The sequence below is a fragment of the Mercenaria mercenaria genome, chromosome 3 (genome assembly GCF_021730395.1).
Source record: "Mercenaria mercenaria strain notata chromosome 3, MADL_Memer_1, whole genome shotgun sequence".
NCBI classification, from domain to species: Eukaryota; Metazoa; Mollusca; class Bivalvia; order Venerida; family Veneridae; genus Mercenaria; species Mercenaria mercenaria.
The window spans coordinates 70,679,351-70,699,275 of record NC_069363.1 but is presented as its reverse complement, the minus strand read 5'-3'; the positions used below and the strand labels follow the sequence as shown (position 1 = coordinate 70,699,275).

The 19,925-nt window shown below is 39.2% G+C and overlaps 1 protein-coding gene across 2 annotated transcripts in view; it reads right to left on the bottom strand.

Moving 5' to 3' along the window:
• Positions 1-330: 330 nt before the first annotated feature.
• LOC123524446 (cell division control protein 42 homolog) overlaps positions 331-19,925 on the bottom strand; it is a 210,078-nt gene continuing 190,483 nt past the window's right edge. For both annotated transcript variants that reach the window (XM_045302651.2, XM_045302652.2), the window contains exon 6: positions 331-3,234. In XM_045302651.2, the coding sequence (XP_045158586.1) occupies positions 3,175-3,234 (60 nt within the window). In that variant the 3' untranslated portion in view covers positions 331-3,174. The remainder of the gene's footprint in view (positions 3,235-19,925) is intronic.

Sequence of the window (19,925 nt, the reverse complement as noted above, 5' to 3'; positions counted from 1 at the left end):
TTATAGTCCTTTTCAGGCCATTTTTGACAGCTTATATACTGATCATGAGCTAACCCTCCAGTCATTATGCCATCTCAGTGATATTGAAATTACTCCCATATGACAATTGTTGAGTTTTGTTTTAAAAAGTTAAAAATTATTTTAAGAATTCTCTCAAATTCACGAAAAAAGTCAGCTAGTTGTGAAAAAATATATGGAAAATAATATGTCATATTGTGTTTGGCGAAATATTTGAACTATTTAAGAGGCGGAATAACTCTTCCTGATCAATATGTAGGTAAGTTCCATTTTAGGATGAAGAAGCTGCTAAAATAAACTAAAAATATCCACTACTTTATGACATTTAATTATTTACATAGAAACAGTACAAAAGTTAGACAGTTAAGTATTTAGTAACAAATCACTGAAACATTGTTTACAGTAAGACATAATGAAATTTAACATTTACCTGTTAGTAGTTGTAGACAAATGTTCATTCTTTTTCAAATTTAATACAATGATTTTCCCCGTAATACACGCTCTGAAAACAACTCTGGAGTGAATGCTACTTTGCAGAATGAAATTAATTTTGGCAACATTTCATTCCAAATGCAAATTCGATCCTTTCATTAGAATGTCCCTTCAAAGTCCATATAAAGGAGTCTTGGGTTCCGGTGAGGAGTACAAAAAAGTTCTGATTGTCGTTTGTAGCGCTGATCGTCCTCGATTTTTATTTCACAAAGTGGCCTTGTACCTAATTTAACAAGTCCTTTAGCACGTTTTATTAATTCCGGCCTATTTCTTGACACATGTGCACCTCTATCTCTTAAATAAACCCCCAATTCCTTTGTTCGTTGCCATTTTCTGATTTTATTTTTTTTGCTCACCGGAAGTAGTTTTTATCAATACGACAACTCACGCAAGGGAAGTAACAACCTTATTGAACAGGACTATATTAAGTCTATGTAAAACTTGAGAACCCCCGGGAAGGGCTCTTTTCATCCCAGGGGCACAATTTGAATATTTTTGATAGAGGACCACAAGGCAATGCAACATACCAAATATCAAATGCCTAGGCCTTGCAGTTTCAGACAAGAAGATTTTTAAAGTTTTTTTAGCTCACCTGAGCCAAAGGCTCAGAGTGAGCTATTGTGATCGCCCACCGTCCGTCCACACTTTCCTTTAAACAACATCTCCTCCTAAACCACCAAGCCAATTTTGATGAAACTTCACAGGGATGATCTTTGTATGGTCTTCTTAAAAATTGTTCAAAGAACTGAATTCTGTACAGAACTCTGGTTGCCTTGGCAACTGAAAGGAAAAACTTAAAAATCTTCTTGTCCAAAACCACAAGGCCTAGGGCTTTGATAATGGTATGTAGCATCATCATGTGGGCCTCTACCAAGATTGTTCAAATTATCCCCCTATGGTCAAATATGGCCCCACCCCAGGGGTCATGGTTTATATAGACTTATATAGGGAAAAACTTTGAAAATCTTCTTGTCCAAAACCGTAAGGTCTAGGGCTTTGATATTTAGTATGTAGCATCATCTAATGGGCCTTTACAAAGATTGTTCAAATTATCCCCCTAGGATATAATATGACCCCGCCCTTGGGGTCACATTGTTTCTACAGACTTACATAGAGAAAAACTTTGAAAATCTTCTTGTCAAAAACAAAAGGGCCTAGGGCTTTGATATTTGGTATGTAGCATCATCTAGTGGTCCTCTAACAAGTTTGTTCAAATAATCCCCCTAGGACGAAATATGTCCCTGCCCAGGGGGGTGGGGTCACATGGTTTATATAGACTTGTATAGGAAAAAAACTTTAAAAATCTTCTTGTCTGAAACCACAAGACCTAGGCTTTTGATATTTGGTATGTAGCATTGCCTTGTGGTCCTCTACCATGATTGTTCAAATTATTCCCCTGGGGTAAAAAGAGGCCCTTCCCTGGGGGTCCCAAGTTTTACATAGACATATCGGACAAGAGGGCCATGATGGCCCTATATCGCTCACCTGAGTTAAGTTGCTTGCTTGAACAATTTGAGCCAGGGTCTCTTTTCACCCCAGGGTTATAATTTGAACAATTTTGGTAGCGGACCACAAGGCAATGCTACATACCAAATATCAAAGGCCTAGGTCTTCTGGTTTTAGACAAGAAGATTTTTAAAGTTTTTCCTATATATGACTATGTAAACCTTGAGACCCCCCGGGGTGGGGCCTCTTTTCATCCCAGGGGCACAATTTGAACAATGTTCATAGAGGACCATTAGATTATGTCACAAGCCAAATATCAAGGTTCTATACCTTGCGATTTTAGACAAGAAGATTTTTAAAGTTTTTCCTTTCGGTTGCCATGGCAACCAGAGTTCAGCATGGAATTCAATTCTTTGAACAATTTTGAAAGAGGGCCATCCAAGGATCATTCCTGTGAAGTTTGGTGTAATTCTGCCCAGTGGTTTTCAAGATTTTTTTAGAAAATGTTGACGGACACACGACGGACGCCTTAGGTGAGCTAAAAACTCAACTTCGACACATTTTCCAAAGTCAAAAAGCAGGAGAAAATTTTCCAAATATTAAAGTTATCAAACTTAATGTGTAAACTTACATATTTATCTCAAAGGTTTATGAGAAGTTTCAATGAAAAGCATGAAAAGGTTTCAGAAATATTTAAAGAAATACTGTCCAAGTGAAAAAGGGGAAATAATTTTGCTAAAACAAAGGACAGAGTTATGGAATGATCTTTAACCTGCTGTGTGAAAATCACTGATGAAATAATTTTGCCAAGACAAAGGACAGAGTTACGGAATGATCTTTAACCTAGGGGTCTAGATTTTGATACGACACATTGCCTTGTTATAGTGGTTATTTGTGCCAAATTATATCAAAATCTGACAATACACAACAAAGTTATTCTTCAGACATTTTTTTTGTGCACACACAAACATACATACACAGACACATGCACATACGGATAAGGGGAAATACTATATACCTGACCCCCATTTTTAATGGTGGGGGTATAAGAAATGTTGTCCAACATTTTTTTTCAAAATGTTTGCATAAAAATTTTACAGTTAATAATTAAAACTTAGCAATATATGGTATGCATAATGTTCAACATTCTTCCATGACAGCAGCATTCTTGATTATAAAGATGCTTTTGCCCTTCACCTCTGCCTGAATCTTAGCTGTTCACAGCATTATACAGCCACACGTTCCACCAGAATCTGACTGACCTTTAGCTACTTTCACCTGCAACAATATTTTAAATAGAATTGGTCCAAGTATTGAAGAAATTAGCTATCTGGAGAAATGATATATGCTCCCTAAATACATTCAAGATACAGAAAACAAAACTAGAAGATGCTTTTGTAGAAAAGCGCATGTCTCCCCAAATGCATAGTCATATAGGCAGGAAGTCAATAGGGGACAGGAGCAAAAGTCAAAGCGACACTGATGATTGGCTGCAATAGGAATCATCTACTTGGCATGTTCAATCATTCCACAAAGTTCAAAATTCTTGGCTTAGTGGTTCTCATTAGTTATGAACTGGAAACTGTTTTCCATGTTCAGGCCCCTGTGACCTTGACCTTTGATCGAGTGACCCCAGAATCAGTAGGATTCACCTATTCTGCATGTCCAATCATCCTATATAGTTTCAACATTCTGGGTCAAGTGGTTCTCAAGCTATTGATTGAAAATAGTTTTCTATGTTCAGCCCCGTGACCTTGAATTTTGGTGTGACCTCAAAAACAATAGGGGTCATCTACTCTGCAACTCCTATCAAAATTTGAAGGTTCTAGGTCAAATGGGTTAGAGTTAGGTACAAGTTATTGACTGGAAATGGATTTCCATGTTCTGTTCGTTGTGACCTTAACCTTTTATAGAGTACCCCTAAAAACAATAGGGGTCATCTACTCTGTAAGTCTTATCAACCAGAGTTCTGCATGGAATTAAATTCTTTGAACAATTTTGAATGGGGACCACCCAAGGATCATTCCTGTGAAGTTTGGTGTAATTCTGCCCAGTGGTTTTCAAGAAGAAGATTTTTTCAGAAAATGTTGACGGACGCACAACAGACGAGGCACGATGGACAACGGATATTGAGCGGTCACAAAAGCTCACCATGAGCCTTTGGCTCAAGTGAACTAAAAAGTGCATGTCTCCCCCACTGCATAGTCATATAGGCAAGAAATCAACTGGGGACAGGAGTAAATGTCAAAGAGAACTGATGGTTGGCTGCAAGAGGGATCATCTCAAGTCGAATCATCCAAATAAGTTTCAACATTCTGGGCCTAGTGGTTCTCAAGTTATGACTTGGAAATGGTTTTCCATGTTCAGGCCCCTGACCTGTGATCGAGTGACCCCAAAATCAGTAGGGGTCATCTTCTCTGCACGTCCAATCATCCTATTAAGTTACAACATTCTGGTTCAAGAGATTCTCAAGTTATTGATTGAAAGAGTTTTAATGTTCAGCCCCCTGTGACCTTGACCTTTGATGGAGTGACCCCAAAAACAATAGGGGTCATCTACTCTGTAAGTCCTATCATCTTATGAAATTTGAAGGTTCTACGTCAAATGGTTCTCGAGTTATTGATTGAAAATGGATTTCCATGTTCTGTTAGCTGCAACCTTGACCATTAAAAGATTGACCCAAAAGAACAATAGTGGTCATCTACTCTGTAAGTCCTATCACCCTATAAAGTTTCAACATTCTGGGACAAGTGGTTCTCAAGTTACTGACTGGAAATGTTTTTCCATGTTCAGGCCCCAGTGACCCTGACCATTCAACAGAGTGATCCCAAAATCAATAGGGGTCATCTACTCTGCATGACCAATCATCCTATGAAGTTTCAACATTCTGGGTCAAGTGGTTCTCAAGTTATTGATCGGAAATGGTTTTCCATGTTCAGGCCCCTGTGACCTTGACCTTAACTAGTGACCCCAAAATCAATAGGGGTCATCTACTCTGCATGACCAATCATCCTATGAAGTTTCAACATTCTGGGTCAAGTGGTTCTCAAGTTATTGACTGGAAATGGTTTTCCATGTTCAGACCCCTGTGACCTTAACCTTTAAGAGAGTGACCGCAAAATCAATAGGGGTCATCTACTCTGCATGACCAATCATCCTATGAAGTTTTAACATTCTGGGTCAAGTGGTTCTCAAGTTATTGATCGGAAATGGTTTTCCATGTTCAGGCCCCTGTGACCTTGACCTTAACTAGTGACCCCAAAATCAATAGGGTCATCTACTCTGCATGTCCAATAATCCTATGAAGTTTCAACATTCTGGGTCAAGTGGTTCTCAAGTTATTGATCGGAAATGGTTTTCCATGTTCAGGCCCCTGTGACCTTGACCTTAACAAGAGTGACCCCAAAATCAATAGGGTCATCTACTCTGCATGTCCAATAATCCTATGAAGTTTCAACATTCTGGGTCAAGTGGTTCTCAAGTTATTGATCGGAAATGGTTTTCCATGTTCAGGCCCCTGTGACCTTGACCTTAAATAGAGTGACCCCAAAATCAATAGGGGTCATCTACTCTGCATGACCAATCATTCTATGAAGTTTCAACATTCTGGGTCAAGTGGTTCTCAAGTTATTGATCGGAAATGGTTTTCCATGTTCAGGCCCCTGTGACCTTGACCTTTGATGGAGTGACCCCCAAAACAATAGGGGTCGTCTACTCCATTATAAGCCTTGTCATCTTATGAAGTTTGAAGGTTCTAGGTCAAATGGTTCTCCAGTTATTGACTGGAAATGAAGTGTGACGTATGGAAGGACGGACGGACAGGGCAAAAACAATATGTCTCCTCAAGAGGGGGGGACATAACTATAATTATTTCCATAGGTCAAGGATGACCCCACATACTGCGCCATCCTCTAAATAGCAAAGTTTTTACCAAGGGAAGGGCCATAATTCTAGAAAGAACTAGAAGATGCTTTTGTAGAAAAGCCCATATCTCCCACAATGCCTAGTCCTAATAGACATTTGTGAATTAAGTCTACGTGGACTGTGAACACCTAAGACGATCGATTTTTCAAGTGGGGCCATCTCAACGTGATTATTTTAATTTGTGTGTGGTAGGAAAACATTCCTATAATGATAGTTAGTTCTGGCTTATTATGTAACCGCGCAGGATAAGATTTGGATTTGTCTGTCCGTCCGTCTGTTTGCCAGAGAAATGTTTTGTTATACATATCGCAAAAGGTATTTGATCTAGCGTCATAACACTTTCCTGAAATGTTCTTCAATATTATAAGTTGCGCATCTGCAACAAAGTTGAAAAGATGAGCTAGTCTGATCGCAATGTATCCGTATTCAATCGTCGTCGTCATCCGACATGAAAAAATCTTAACTGGGTCAGCTGGGATCAAATTGTAGGTCAGCAGGTAAAACATGTGAAGACTGCAGAAAATGTAATATCTTGCGTCTCCATTCCTTTGTTGTTATTATACGCCCGAAGGGTTGTATTTTGTTATACCCCAGGTGTTCATCTGGCCATCTGTCTGTCTGTGTGTCCGTCTGCCCATTAGCAATTTCGTGTTGACTCTGCTCTGTAACTCGTGAACCCCTTGAAGGATTTCAAACAAACTTGATACAAATGTTCTCCATATCAAGACTGCGTGCAGAGCGCCTGTATCAGGTGGCTCGCTTTAAGGTCAAGGTCACACTTAGGGGTCAAGGTCATATGACTTTGTAGCATGTCCGCTCTGTAACTCTTGATCTGTTTAAAGGATTTTAAAGAAACATTGCACAAATGTCTACCACATCTAGACTACGTGCAGAGCGCATGTTTTGGATGGCTGGCTACAAGGTCAATGTCACTCTTAGGGGTCAAAGGTCATCTAACTTTGTTTCGAGTGCGATGTGTAACTCATGCACTGCTTGAAGGATTTTAAAGAAACTTGGCACAAATGTTCACCACATTGAGACGACGTGCAGAGCGCATGGCTCGCTTCAAGGTCAAGTTCACACTTAGGGGTCAAAGGTCACATGACTGTTTTGTGTTTTTATGTTGCTTTGCATTGTGGTGCTCTTGTTTTTATTTGGCAGATCCCTTTTTGTTCACTTACAATATTTTTTATTGAATTACTTCCCTTTTATGTTACTATAAATAGGTTATTTTGTAACTTTTTTTATTATTGGCCTTAGGGAAAAACCGAGACCACTTTTCTGTGGTACAACATGGATAGTACCTGCAATGTTAAGGTGTATTTTGACATACCTGTACCTGGTAATCATTTTTAGTGGACTTAAGAGTTTTTCAGGAAATTTCTTCCCTTTGTTGTCTTTTTGCCTTTGGGCTTCAACAGTTAAGTTCTTTAAATTTTGCTCCCATCCTCTGATAAAACCCTTCGGGTGTATATTGCCCCGCTTCGCGGAGCACTTGTTATTTCTGTAACAGCCACGTTAAAGACTTTGTATTATTATAACTTTATTGTTTTAATTTATCAGTAGTGGATGGACGAAGAGATGGACAGCTTTTTTGCTAGATAAATGAACGGAAGATAGGAAAAACCAAAATAAACAAGAGATCACAGAGTGATCTTGGCGCCCACCACTGAGCCATTTTTTAATGTTCCAAATTTCAAGACTAGTTCAAGGTCAAAATCAAGGTCAAAGATCATTTTCGTACACAAAACTATGCATGTGGTCCAAATTTGAAGGCTGTAGCTTGAGAAATGAGAAAGTAGGTCCCTAGGTCAAAATCAAGGACAAATTTCATTTTGGAACACAAAACTATACATGTGGTCCAAATTTGAAGCCTGTATCTTCAAAAATGTAAAAGTAGGTCACTAGGTCAATGTCAGGGTCAAAGCTTATTTCGGTCCACAAACCTATGCATGTGGTCCAAATTTGAAGGCTGTAGCTACAGAAATGTGAAAGTAGGTCACTGGGTCAAGATCAAGGTCAAAGTTCATTTCGGTACACAAAACTATGCATGTGGTCCAAATTTGAAGGCTGCAGCTTGAACAATGTGAAAGTAGGTCACTAGGTCAAAATCATGGTCAAATTTCATTTCTGAACACAAAACTATGCATGTGGTCCGAATTTGAAGCCTGTACCTTCAAAAATGTGAAAGTAGGTCACCAGGTCAATGTCAAGATCAAAGTTTATTTCAGTAAACAAACCTATGCAAGTGGTCCAAATTTGAAGGCTGTAGCTACAGAAATCTGAAAGTAGGTCACTAGCTCAAGATCAAGGTCAATGTTCATTTTGGTACATAAAACTAAGTATGTGGTCCAAATTTGAAGGCTGTAGCTTGAGAAATGTGGAAGTAGGTCACTAGGTCAAAATCAAGGACAAATTTCATTTCGGAACACAAAACTATGCATATGGTCCAAATATGAAGCCTGTACCCTCAAAAATGTGAAAGTAGGTCACCAGGTCAATGTCAAGATCAAAGTTTATTTCAGTAAACAAACCTATGCAAGTAGCCAAATTTGAAGGCTGTAGCTACAGAAATCTGAAAGTAGGTCACTAGGTCAAGATCAAGATCAACTCATGTCAAGGTTTATCTAGCCACTCAAAACTATACATGTGGTCCAAATTTGAATGTTGTAGGTTACAGACAAAAAGATTTTTAAAGTTTTTCCCTATATAAGTCTATATAAATCATGTGACCCCCGGGGCGGGGCCATATTTGACCTTAGGGTAATAATTTGAACAAACTTGGTAGATAACCACTAGATGATGCTACATTACAAATATTAAAGCCCTAGGCTTTGTGGTTTGGACAAAAAGATTTTCAAAAATTTCCCCTATATAAGTCTATATAAACCATGTGACCCCCGGGGCGGGGCCATATTTGACCCTTGGTAAATAATTTGAAAGATCTTGGTAGAGGACCACTAGATGAAGCTACATACCAAATATCAAAGCACTAGGCCCTGTGGGTTTGGACAAGAAGTGTTTCAAAGTTTTTCCCTACATAAATCTATGTAAATTATAAAAATAAACAAAGTGCCATAACTCACTCAAAAATTGTTGAACCAGTCTGATTTTCAGGGGGACAAAACTAGGGTACTAATACATCATTCTGACAAAGTTTAGTCAAAATCCCCCCAGTAATTTCTGAGGAGATGCGATAACGAGAAATTGTTAACGGGAGGTGGACGGACGGACCACCGACGCAGAGTGATTTGAATAGCCCAACATCTGATGATGGTGGGCTAAAAATCTTCCCATTTATACTGTATTATGGCATAAACATGAATGAAATGAAATCCATTTCTTGTTGATAGTTTTCAGTTTATACAATCAATCCGATATGTTTTCTTCTACACACAAGGGATGCACAGACATGTACGGTTCTTGAAAGTCGTTGTCGTGAATGCCTCCATACAGAGCTTACGCTCTTGTAACACTTCAATTCTGCATTTGAATATTGTACAGTTATTCTGTAAAGAGATATATATCTGTTCAGTTTTGTACATTTCCTTTTGTCTCGTCCCACTTTTCTCAGAATCTGCGCAGAGGAGAAAGGTGTCATAATGGGGTGTCTATTAGGATATATTTTATCACCTAGCAAAAAACAATCGTCAGGGAATGGCAAGTCAATGCCTATTTGTCGCATCATTTGAAACTGCTGTGCGTCATTTTGTTGTCCAAGGAAACCACTTTTAATGTATCTTATAACACCCGCATTGTCAACAATTATTAAGCTCTGTATGGAGGCATTCACGTCAACGACTTTCAAGAACCGTACATTAAAACAAGAGCTGTCCGTAAGACAGCGCGCTTGACTTTACTCAGTGCTTGACCCTGAATTAGAGCTTTGCCAGTAAAAAAATTCCAAGTTAAAAAGGGGCATAATTCTGTCAAAATTCAAACCAGAGTTATGGAGATTGTTTCTCCTGGTGTAGACTGTGATGGTAAATAAGTATTTTAAGTTTCAAGTCAAAAGCTTTGATAGTAACAGAGATATTTGACTTTATCGAAATCTTTAACCAAAAATACTAAGTTAACAAGAGGGCCATGATGGCCCTATATCGCTCACCTGAGTACCATTGCTTTAACTAAAAACAAAAAGAAACAAGAGGGCCATGATGGCCCTATATCGCTCACCTGTTATCATTGCACTTGAGGACAAGAAGGTCCTCAGAAAAAATATCTAAGTCCAAAGGACAGGAACAACAAAGGGTTTTTCCCTACGGCCAATAATAAAAAAGTTACTCAAAATAAGCTATTTACAGTAACGTAAAAGGGAAGTAATTAAAAACAAAATTATTGTAAATGAACTAAAGAAGGATCTGCCAAATAAATCTGTTGACATAAATGAAATTTTAGATCAGTATCTTCATTAGTTTGGAGATATACCCATTTTAATTTGAAACAAAGGGAGGTAATTTGACATAAAATCAGTCCATAGTTATCTACCCTCATTGGCTCAGTCCAACTAATGGCAATAATGAAATTTCAAATAAGTCTTATAAGTACTTACTGATATAAATCCATTTTGATTACAATCAGGGGAGGTAATCAGATATAAAATAACTCTGGAACCTACGATTGGATCTGATTTGTCATGGAATCCAAGATTTATTGTTGTTGAAGATATTTTGGAAGTTTGTATCAAATAAAACCATAAATGAAGTCTCTATATGGCTGCAAAAGCCAAAATACCCAATTTTGGACCTTTAGGGGACCATAACTCTGGAACCCATGATGGAATCTGGCCAGTTCAAGAAAGCAACCAAGATCTTGTGGTGATACAAGTTGTGTGCAAGTTTGGTTAAAATCAAATCATAAATGAAGCTGCTATTGTGCAGACAATGTCAAAATAGCTAAGTTTGGCCCTTTCAGGGGCCATAACTCTGAAATCCATTACGGGATCTGGCCGGTTCAATAAAGGAACTGAGATCTTATGGCGACACAAGTTTTGTGCAAGTTTGATTAAATTCAAATCATAAATGAAGCTGCTATTGTGCAGACAAGGCCAAAATAGCTAATTCTGGCCCTTTCAGGGGCCATAACTCTGGAACCCATGATGGAATCTCGCCAGTTCAAGAAAGGAACCAAGATCTTATAATGATACAAGTTGTGTGCAAGTTTGGTTAAAATAAAATCATAAATGAAGCTGCTTTTGTGCAGACAAGGTCAAAATAGCTAAGTCTGGCCCTTTCAGGGGCCATAACTCTAGATCCCATAAAGGAATCTGGCCAACTCAAGAAAGGAACCAAGATCTTATGGTGATACAAGTTGTGTGCCAGTTTGGTAAAAATCAAATCATAAATAAAGCTGCTATTGTGCAGACAAGGTCAAAATAGCTCATTTTGGCCCTTTCAGGGGCCATAACTCTGGAACCCATAATGGGATCTGGCCAGTTCAAGAAAGGAACCGAGATCTTATGGTGATAAAAGTTGTGTGCAAGTTTGGTTAAAATAAAATCATAAATGAAACCACTATTGTGCAGACAAGAAATTGTTGACGGACGCACGCACGGACTGACGACGGACGAAGGGTGATCACAAAAGCTAACCTTGTCACTATGTGACAGGTGAGCTAAAAATTCTAACAAGGTACAGATATGTCAAAATACACCTAAAAATTGGAGGTACCATCCATGTTGTACCACAGAAAAGTGGTCTCGGTTTCTCCCTACGGCCAATCATAAAAAAGTTACTTAATAAGCTATTTATAGTAACATTAAAGGGAAATAAATAAAAAAAATTTATTGTAAGCGAACAAAAGAAGGATCTGCCAAACAAGAGATCACAGAGTGATCTTGGCGCCCACCACTGAACCATTTTTGAATGTTCCAAATTTCAAATCTAGCTCAAGGTCAAAATCAAGGTCAAATTTCATTTCGGTACACAACACTGTGCATGTGGTCCATTTATGTGGTCCAAATTTGAAAACTGTAGCTTGAGAAATGTGAAAGAAGGTCACTAGATCAATTTCAAGGTCAAAGTTCATTTCGGTATACAAAACTATGCATGTGCTTCAAATTTGGAGGCTGTAGCTTGAAAAATATGAAAGTAGGTACTAGGTAACAAGAGCCCCATGATGGTCCTGAATCGCTCACCTGTTCCCACATGACCCAGTTTTGAGTATGACCTTGTTTTTAATCCCCCGCCGTGGCGGAGGGATTATAGGAATGGTCTGCATCCGTCCGTCCTTCTGTCCGTAACAAAATCGTGTCCAGTCCATATCTCCTAAACCCCTTGAAGGATTTTCATCAAACTTGGGTCAAATGATTACCTCATCAAGATGATGTGCAGAACCCATGAGTCAGCCTTGTTGGTTCAAGGTCAAGGTCACAACCCAAAGTCAAAGGTTTGAGCCTGCCATTTTGTGTCCGCTCTATATCTCATAAACCCCTTGAAGGAATTTTATAAAACTTGGGTCAAATGATCACCTCATCAAGACGATGTTCAGAACCCATGAGTCAGCCATGCTGGTTCAAGGTCAAGGTCACAACTTAGGGTCAAAGGTTTTGAGCCTTCCATTTTGTGTCCACACTATATCTTCTAAACTCCTTGAAGGATTTTCATGAAACTTGGGTCAAATGATCACCTCATCAAGACGATGTGCAGAACCCACGGGTCAGCCTTGTTGGCTCAAGGTCAAGGTCACAACTCAAGGTCAAAGGTTTGAGCCTGCCATTTTGTGTCCGCTCTATATCTCCTAAACCCCTTGAAGGAATTTCATTAAACTTGGGTCAAATGATCACCTCATCAAGATGATGTGCAGAACCCATGAGTCAGTCATGCCGGCTCAAGGTCAAGGTCACAACTTAGGGTCAAAGGTTTGAGCCTTCCATTTTGTGTCCGCTCTATATCTCCTAAACTCCTTGAAGGATTTTCATCAAACTTGGGTCAAACGATCACCTCATCAAGGCGATGTGCAGAACTTATGAGTCAGCCATGCCGGCTCAAGGTCAAGGTCACAACTGAAGGTCAAAGGTTTGAGCCTTCCATTTCGTGTCCGCTCTATATCTCCTAAACCCCTTGAAGGATTTTCATCAAACTTGGGTCAAATGATCACTTCATCAAGAACTCATGTGTCAGCCATGTCAACTCAAGGTAAAGGTCACAACTGAAGGTCAAAGGTTTCAGCTCTGAATCTCCTAAACCCTTGAAGGATTTTCATGAAACTTGGGTCAAATGATCACCTCATCAAGACTTTGTGCAGAATTCATGAGTCAGCCATGTCAGTTCAAGGTCAAGGTCACAGCTAAAATCAAAGGTTTACCCTTTCACTATCCATAGCAGTGGCGGGGGATTTAGCTGTCTTTCAGACTGCCTTGTTTCTATTATTTGACATAGTGACCTAGTTTTTGAGCTCATGTGACCCAGTTTTGAACTTGACCTAGATATTATAAAGATAAAAATTCTGACCAATTTTCATGAAGATCTAGAGAGGTCACAAGGTTTCTCTATTATTTGACCTATTGACCTAGTTATCGAAGGTCAGTGACCCTGTTCTGAACATTACCTAGATATCATCAAGATGAACATTCTCACTAATTTTCATGAAGATCTCATGAAAAATATGGCCTCTAGAGAGGTCACAAGGTTTTTCTATTTTTATACCTACTGGCCTAGTTTTTGACCACACATGACCCAGTTTCGAAAATGATCTAGATATCATCAAGGTGAACATTCAGACCAATTTTCATGAAGATCCATTGAAAAATATGGCCTCTAGAGAGGTCAAAAGATTTTTCTAATTTTAAACCTACTGACCTAGTTTTTGATCGCAGTTGACCCAGTTTCAAACTTGACCTAGATATCATCAAGATGAACAATCAGATCAACTTTCATACAGATCCCATGAAAAGTATGGCCTCTAGAGAGGTCACAATGATTTTTGATTATTTGACATACTGACCTAGTTTTTGAGGGCACGTGACCCAGTTTCAAACTAGACCTAGATATTATCAAGGTGAACATTCTGACCAATTTTCATGAAGATCCATTCAAGGGTATGGCCTCTAGAGAGGTCACAAGGTTTTTCTATTTTAAGATCTACTGACCTAGTTTTTAATCACAGTTGACCCAGTTTCAAACTTGACCCATATATCATCAAGATAAACATTCCGACCAACTTCCATACAGATCCTATGAAAAATATGGCCTCTAGAGAGGTCACAACGTTTTTTCATTATTTGACCTACTGACCTACTTTTTGATGGCACATGACCCATTTTTGAACTTGACCTAGATATCATCAAGCTAAACATTCTGACCAATTTTTATGGAGATCCATTCAAAAGTATGGCCTCTAGAGAGGTCACAAGGTTTTTCTGTTTTTAGACCTACTGACCTACTTTTTGACCGCACGTGACCCTGTTTCAAACTTGATCTAGATATCAGCAAGATGAACATTCAGACCAACTTTTATACAGATCCCATGAAAAATATGGCCTTAAGAGAGGTCACAACGTTTTTCTATTTTTAGACCTACTGACCTAGTTTTTGCATGTGGTCCAAATTTAAAGCCTGTACCTTCAAAAATGTGAAAGGAGGTCACTAGGTCAATGTCAAGGTCAACGTTTTTTTGGTGCACAAAGCTATGCATGTGGTCCAAATTTGAAGGCTGTAGCTACAGAAATGTGGAAGTAGGTCACTAGGTCAAAATCAAGGTCAACTCATGTCAAGGTTCATCTTGCCACTCAAAACTATACATGTGGTCAAACTCTGAATGCTGTAGGTTATTGACAAGAAGATTTTAAAGGCCGGGGAAGAACTATAAACAAGAGGACCATGATGGTCCTGAATTGCTCACCTATCCCCACATGACCCAGTGTTGAACTGAGTATGACCTAGTTATTTCTATTATTTGACATAGTGACCTAGTTTTTGAGCACATGTGACCTAGGTATCATCAAGATAAAAAATTCTGACCAATTTTCATGAAGATCCATTGAAAAATATGACCTCTAGAGACATCACAAGATTTTTCTATTTTTAGACCTACCGACCTAGTTTTTGACCGCACGTAACCCAGTTTCGAACTTGACCTAGATATCATCAAGGTCAACATTCTGACCAATTTTCATGAAGATCTCTTGAAAAATATGGCCTCTAAAGAGGTAACAAGGTTTTTCTATTTTAAGATCTACTGACCTAGTTATTGACCGCACGTGACCCAGTTTCGAACTTGACCTAGATATCATCAAGATGAACATTCTGACCAATTTTCATAAAGATCCCATGAAAAATATGGCCTCTAGAGAGGTCACAAAGTTTTTCTATTTTCAGACCTACTGACCTAGTTTTTGACCGTACGTGACCCAGTTTCAAACTTGACCTAGATATCATCAAGGTGAACATTCTGACCATTTTTCATAAAGATCCATTGAGAAATATGGCCTCTAGAGAGGTCACAAGGTTTTTCTATTTTTAGACCTACTGACCTAGTTTTTGACCCCATGTGAGCCAGTTTCGAACTTGACCTAGGTATCATCAAGGTGAACATTCTGACCAATATTCATGAAGATCTCATGAAAAATATGGCCTCTAGAGAGGTCACAAGGTTTTTCTATTTTTAGACCTACTGACCTAGTTTTTGACCCCACGTGACCCAGTTTCGAACTTGACCTAGGTATCATCAAGGTGAATATTCTGACAAATATTCATGAAGATCTCATGAAAAAAATGGCCTCTAGAGAGGTCACAAGGTTTTTCTATTTTTAGACCTACTGACCTAGTTTTTGATCCCACGTGACCCAGTTTCGAACTTGACCTAGATATCATCAAGGTGAACATTCTGACCAATTTTCATGAAGATCTCATGAAAAATATGGCCTCTAGAGAGGTCACAAGGTTTTTCTATTTTTAGACCTACTGACCTAGTTTTTGATCCCACGTGACCCAGTTTCGAACTTGACCTAGATATCATCAAGGTGAACATTCTGACCAATTTTCATGAAGATCTCATGAAAAATATGGCCTCTAGAGAGGTCACAAGGTTTTTCTATTTTTAGATCTACTGACCTAGTTTTTGACCGCACCTGACCCAGTTTCGAACTTGACCTAGATATCATCAAGATGAACATTCTGACCAACTTTCATAAAGATCCCATGAAAAATGTGACCTCTAGAGTGGTCACAAGCAAAAGTTTACAGACGGACGGACGGACGACGGACGACGGACGCCACGCGATCACAAAAGCTCACCTTGTCACTTCGTGACAGGTGAGCTAAAAAGGTTCAGGTAGAGAAATGGCCACTCTTTTTGTGTACAGTGAGCAAGCAACATCAGAAGTTTATATCAAAATTTCAAAGAACATAGAGCACAGATCTTTTTGAAATTTTGCACAAGTCTTCTTCAGCACCATTGTTACAAGTTTTGAAAAAAATATGTTGAATGATTATCTAGAAGTGTACTTTCCAGACCACGGATGCAGAGTGATTTGAATAGCCCACCATCTGATGATGGTGGGCTAATAAAAACAAGAGCACTGCAATGCAACGCAAATGTAGAGCAATATTCATACCAAACAAAGTCATATGACCTTTGACCCCCTAAGCGTGACCTTAACATTGAAGTGAGCCATCCGAAACATGCGCTCTGCATGTCATTTCAATGAGGTGAACATTTGTGTCAGGTTTCTCTGAAATCTATCAAGGGGTTACAGAGCGGAAGGGAAATTGCTAAGCAACACACAGACAGACAGACGGACACCGAGGCGATAACATAATACGTCCCTTTGGGCATATAAAAAGGAATCGAGATGTTATGGTGATACAAGTTGTGTGCAAGTTTGGTTAAAATCAAATCATAAATGAAGCTGCTATTGTGCAGACAAAGGAACCAAGATCTTATGGTGACACAAGTTTTATGCAAGTTTGATTAAATTCAAATCACAAATGAAGCTGCTATTGTGCAGACAAGGTCAAAATAGCTAATTCCGGCCTTATCAGGGGCCATAACTCTGGAACTCATTAAGGGAACTGGCCTGTTCAAGAAAGGAACCAAGATCTTATGGTGGCACAAGTTTTGTGCAAGTTTGGTTAAAATCAAATCATAAACTAGAAAATGCTTTTGTAAAAAAGCGCATGTCTCCCCCAATGCAAAGTCCTATAGGCAAGAAGTCAATAGGGGTCAGGTGCGAAAGTCAAAGAGACACTGATGGTTGGCTGCGATAGGGATCATCTACTTGGCATGTCCAATCATCCCGCTAAATTTCAACACTCTTGGCCTAGTGGTTCTCAAGTCACTGTTCAGGCTTCTGTGACCTTGACCTTTGATCAAGTGACCTCAAAATAAATAGGGGTCATCTACTCTGCATGTCCAATCATCCTATTAAGTTTCAACATTGTAGGTCAAGTGGTTCTCAAGTTATTTCCAAAAAATGATTTTACTTTAACAGAGTGACCCTAAAATCATTAGGGGTCATCTAATCTGCATGACCAATCATCCTATGAAGTTTCAACATTCTGGGTCAAGTGGTTCTCTAGTTATTGATCGGAAATGGTTTTCCATGTTCAGGTCCCTGTGACCTTGACCTTTGACAGAGTGACCCCAAAATCAATAGGGGTCATCTACTCTTCATGACCAATCATCCTATGAAGTTTCAACATTCTGGGTCAAGTGGTTCTCAAGTTACTGACCAGAAATGGTTTTCAATGTTCAGGCCCCTGTGACCTTGACCTTTAATGGAGTGACCCCAAAATCAATAGGGGTCATCTACTCTTTATGATCAATCATCCTATGAAGTTTCAACATTCTGGGTCAAGTGGTTCTCTAGTTATTGATCGGAAATGGTTTTCAATGTTCGGGCCCCTGTGACCTTGACCTTTGACGGAGTGACCCCAAAAACTATAGGGGTCGTCCACTCCAGCAGCCCTACAACCCTATGAAGTTTGAAGGTTCTAGGTCAAATGGTTCTCCAGTTATTGCTCGGAAATGAAGTGTGACGTACGGACGGACGGACGGACAGGGCAAAAACAATGTGTCTCCTGGGGGAGACATAATGAAGCTGCTATTGTGCAGACAAGGTCAAAATAGCTAATTTTGACCCCTTCAAGGGCCATAGCTCTGGAACCCATTACGGAATCTGGCCAGTTCCAGGAAAGAACCAAGATCTTATGGTGATACAAGTTTTGTGCAAGTTTGGTAAAAATCAAATCATAAATAAAGCTGCTATTGTGCAGACAAGGTCAAAATAGCTAATTTTGGCCCCTTCAGGGGCCATAACTCTGGAACCCATACAGGGATCTGGCCAGAAAGGAACCGAGATCTTATGGTGATACAAGTTGTGTGCAAGTTTGGTTAAAATAAAATCATAAATGAAACCACTATCGTGCAGACAAGAAATTGTTGATGGACGGATGCATGGACTGACGACAGACGAAGAGTGATCTATGTGACAGGTGAGCTAAAAAATCTTCTTCTTCAGAACCACTGGGCAGATTTACACCAAACTTCACAGGAATGATCCTTGGGTGGTTCCCTTTCAAAATTGATCAAAGAAATTAATTCCATGCAGAACTCTGGTTGCCATGGCAACCGAAAGGAAAAACTTTGAAAATCTTGTCAGAAACTGTTAGCCAGATTTCAAAAATATTTTATGGAAATGATCTCTAGGTGACCCTCTACCAAAATTGCCTAAGCCATTCTGTTTCGGTAAAAAACATGGCCGCCAGGGGACGGGGCTTATTTTCCCTATATGGCTGTACTGTAAATTTCAAAAATCTTCTTCAAAACCACTGGGCAGATTTACACTAAACTTCACAGAAATGATCCTTGAGTGCCCCACTATCAAAATTGCCCAAAGAATTGAAATCCATGCAGGACTCTGGTTGCCATGGCAACCGAAAGGAAAAACTTTAAAAATCTTCTTGTCCAGAACCACAGTAGCTAGGGCTTTGATATTTGGCATGTGGCATCATCTGATGGTCCTCTACCAAATTAGTTCAATAATCCCCCAGTGTCAAATATGGCCCCACCCTATTGGTGATATGGTTTACGAAAAACTTTGAAAATCTTCTTGTCCAAAACCACAGGGCTTTGATATTTTTTATGTAACATCATCTAGTGGTCCTCTACCGAGATTGTTCAAATTATCCCCCTAGGATTAAATATGGCCCGCCCCGGGGGTCACATGGTTTATATAGACTTTTATAAGGAAAAACTTTGAAAATCTTCTTGCCCAAAACCACAGGGCCTAGGGCTTTGATATGCAACACACCAAATATCAAAAGCCTAGGCCTTGCAGTTTTAGACAAGAAGATTTTTAAAGTTTTCTCTTATATAAGTCAATGTAAAACTTGGGACCCCCGGTGCCCCTCTTTTCACCCCAGGTGCACAATTTGAACAATCTTCATAGAGGACCACAAGGCAATGCTACAAACAACAAAATATCAAAGGCCTAGGTCTTGTAGTTTCAGACAAGATTTTTAAAGTTTTTTCCTATATAAGTCTATGTAAAACTTGAGGCCCCCCGGGGCGGGGCCTCTTTTCACCCCAGGGTAATAATTTGAATAATTTTGGTACAGTTCCACAAGGCAATGCTATATACCAAATATCAAAGGTCTAGGTCTTGTGGTTTAAGACAAGAAGATTTTCAAAGTTTTTTCCTATATGTCTATGTAAAACTTATGACCCCCGGGGTGGGGCCTCTTTTCACCCCAGGGGCACACTTTGAATAACCTTAATAGAGGACCATAAGATGATGTCACATGCCAAATATCAAGGCTCTACGTCTTGCGGTTTTGGACAAGAAGATTTTTAAAGTTTTTCCTTTCGGTTGCCATGGCAACCAGAGTTCTGCATGGAATTAAATTCTTTGAACAATTTTGAAAGGGGACCACCCAAGTAGCATTCCTGTGAAGATTAGTGAAATTCTGCCCAGTAGTTTTCAAGCAGAAGATTTTTTTAGAAAATGTTGACGGACACACGACGCACGACAGACATTGAGCGATCACAAAAGCTCACCATGAGCTAAAAATCTTTTTGTCTGAAAGTTCAAGGCATAGGCCTTT